The 2,500-nt window shown below is 50.8% G+C and overlaps 1 protein-coding gene across 1 annotated transcript in view; it reads left to right on the top strand.

Annotated features, from left to right (window-relative positions):
• The window catches only part of LOC130376229 (CUB and sushi domain-containing protein 3-like), a 387,391-nt gene that overhangs the window by 278,942 nt on the left and 105,949 nt on the right, over positions 1-2,500 (top strand). Inside the window, exons 13-14 of the mRNA XM_056583449.1 lie at positions 1,163-1,266; positions 2,272-2,384. Of these exons, the coding sequence (XP_056439424.1) occupies positions 1,163-1,266; positions 2,272-2,384 (217 nt within the window). The remainder of the gene's footprint in view (positions 1-1,162; positions 1,267-2,271; positions 2,385-2,500) is intronic.

Genomic DNA, 2,500 nt, shown 5'->3' with positions numbered 1-2,500 from the left:
TTTCCCCCCACTTTCTCCTCCACTAGACTCCCCTCCCCCCCCCCCCCCAACTACCCACACCTCGAATCTCTCTTGCTCTCCATCAGTCTTCCGTTTTCTCTCTTTTCAATCCCTTCCAGCATTTCCTTCCTCTTTTCCATCTGTCCCACTGAGGTCTTCTCCCCTCCCTACCGATCATTCTCCTCATCCTCCGTTCTCCTTCCGTTTATTTCCTCTCCTCCCTCTCCTCATTCCCCTCATTTAAGTCCCCCTCTTTCTTTCCTCTCCTCCTCTTCCTCCTTCCTCCATCTCCTCATCCTCGCCCACCCCTACTCCTCATCTGCTCCCCGTCCCTTCCTCTGTCTTCCCCGCACCCCTCTCTGTCCTCATCCACCCCTCTCTGTCCTCATCCACCCCTCTCCGTCCTCATCCACCCTTCTCCTGCCATATTCCTCTCCTCTACGTCCTCCTCCTCCTCCCCATCTACCTACTTCGGCCTTGCTCTCCGTCCAACCCTTCCTTTACTCCTCTCTTCTCCCTCTTCTGTCCTTGATCCCCCTCTTCAGCCCCGCCCTCCTCCTCCTCCTCCTCCTCCTCCTCCTCCTCCTCCTCCTCCTCCAACCCCCCCCCTCTCCTGCTCCCCACTCGTAACCCGCTCCATGCCAAATGTGTTTCTCTCTGGTCTGAGATGAAACAGACAGCGCTGGTTTAATAATTCCTGATCGGGTTGGGGGGGGGGATTTGGCACTTGGCCTCTCGGAGCCCCGAACGCGCTCAGTATCTGTTGCTGCGCCTCACCGTCTCTGTACTCCTTGTATTTGATCTGTTAAAAACGCAGCTCTGCATTTGCATATTTGTTTGGTTGTTTTTTCCTCCCCGTTGCGATCGATATTCTCGCCGAGCCTCGGCCCGGCGACGGGTCGCGGCAGGAAGCAGTGCTGTTAAATGCTAATCACGTCACGCACGCCCACGTTCACGCTCACACATAATAAGAATTATGACCTATGGACGAACATGCACTGCAGTTTCCGCCGTCTTTGACTAAAACACTTGACCTTTTCCCGGCTACTAAAATATCTTAATTCACTCCCAAGTCGTTTTGGAAAAAAGTGTTTCCATGTGCGCCGGTGATCTAATGCGGCTCCATAACTAAACGTTGACGTTGTCCATTTGTGTTCTCCAGGTGATCCAGATCAACTTTGAGGAGTTTGACATGGAGATCGCGTATGACACGCTGACCATCGGAGACGGAGGGGAGGTCGGCGACCCCACCGCTATACTGCAAGTGTATGTACAAAATGATATCGTTTTCACTGATAGACCCGACATTATCTTACTGATGTCAAAAGTATAAGCAAAACACCGTCCTTTGGTGTGTACGTAATGATACTGGATGAACCCCTTCCCATGTAGGAGTGAATGAAACATCTTGTGGGCGCGCTTCAGCCTGGACGCGAATCATTGTGTTTCCGTAGATGTGCCTGTTGCGTGTTAGCATAGAGAGCTACGTGGGCTGGCCTGTCCCCCCGGTTGACAGAATAATCTATAAATAAATAAATTAAAATTCTAGAGCCCAAAAGTGTGATCCAAAACAAAACTAAACAGAACGCTTAGTCGATAGGCTCTGCCCTTTGATGGGATGCAAGGAATCCAGATCTTTGACCCCTACACTGCTACGAAATATCTTGTTAGTAGTTAATAGTAGTCTGATGCAAAGTTATTCCAGCAGGGAGGAAAGAAGGAGTTGAATGCACCGTTGGATGGTGTTCAGCGATGGGTGGCCCACACATATTCAAACGAGCCCGTTATTTTACCACGAGGTCTGTTGTGGATGAGCCGTTACGAGCCGTTCAAAAAAAGGCCCTGTAGTGACATCACAGTCCGGCGGCTCCACACAGATGCGTGATGGATAATCCACCGGCTTACCTTTGTGGACTGTAGCTTCTGTTGGGCTGATCTAACCCTCGTACATCTGGTTGATGTATGTAATGATGATAGTACCCCGGCTTACCTTGTGGACTGTAGCTACTGATAGGCTGATCCAGCCGTTGTACAACTGCTGGATGTACGTAATGGTGATAATACTCCAGTGGCACACTCTCACGTGTGATGTCCCTAGAGGGGCAACCAACCACGTGTGGTGGTGGTAGAATAGCATCCCTTTAACGCTACTCTGGCACCAACTGCGTATCAGTTAACCCAAATCGACAGGATTGTTGGATCGATTGTGATTACACCATCCGACGCCATTGGCTGATATGGTCATGACCCGGTCGCGGTTGATACTTTCAGCCTATCGGGGAGCTTCGTTCCGGACCTGATCGTCAGCATGACCCACCAGATGTGGCTCCACCTGCAGTCCGACGAGAGCGTGGGCTCCATTGGATTCAAGATCAACTATAAAGGTAAGTCCGCCGGTTTGATTCCCGCCGTTTGTGTACGTGTGTCTGTGTGTGTGTGTGAGATAATGTGTTACAAAAGTGCACACTTTTGCATATGTCTCTGTGAAGATAAGCCCACT

This window comes from Gadus chalcogrammus, chromosome 22 (genome assembly GCF_026213295.1).
Source record: "Gadus chalcogrammus isolate NIFS_2021 chromosome 22, NIFS_Gcha_1.0, whole genome shotgun sequence".
NCBI lineage: Eukaryota > Metazoa > Chordata > Actinopteri > Gadiformes > Gadidae > Gadus > Gadus chalcogrammus.
Note: the sequence above shows the minus strand (reverse complement) of the source record. Positions and strands in the feature narration are given on the sequence as shown.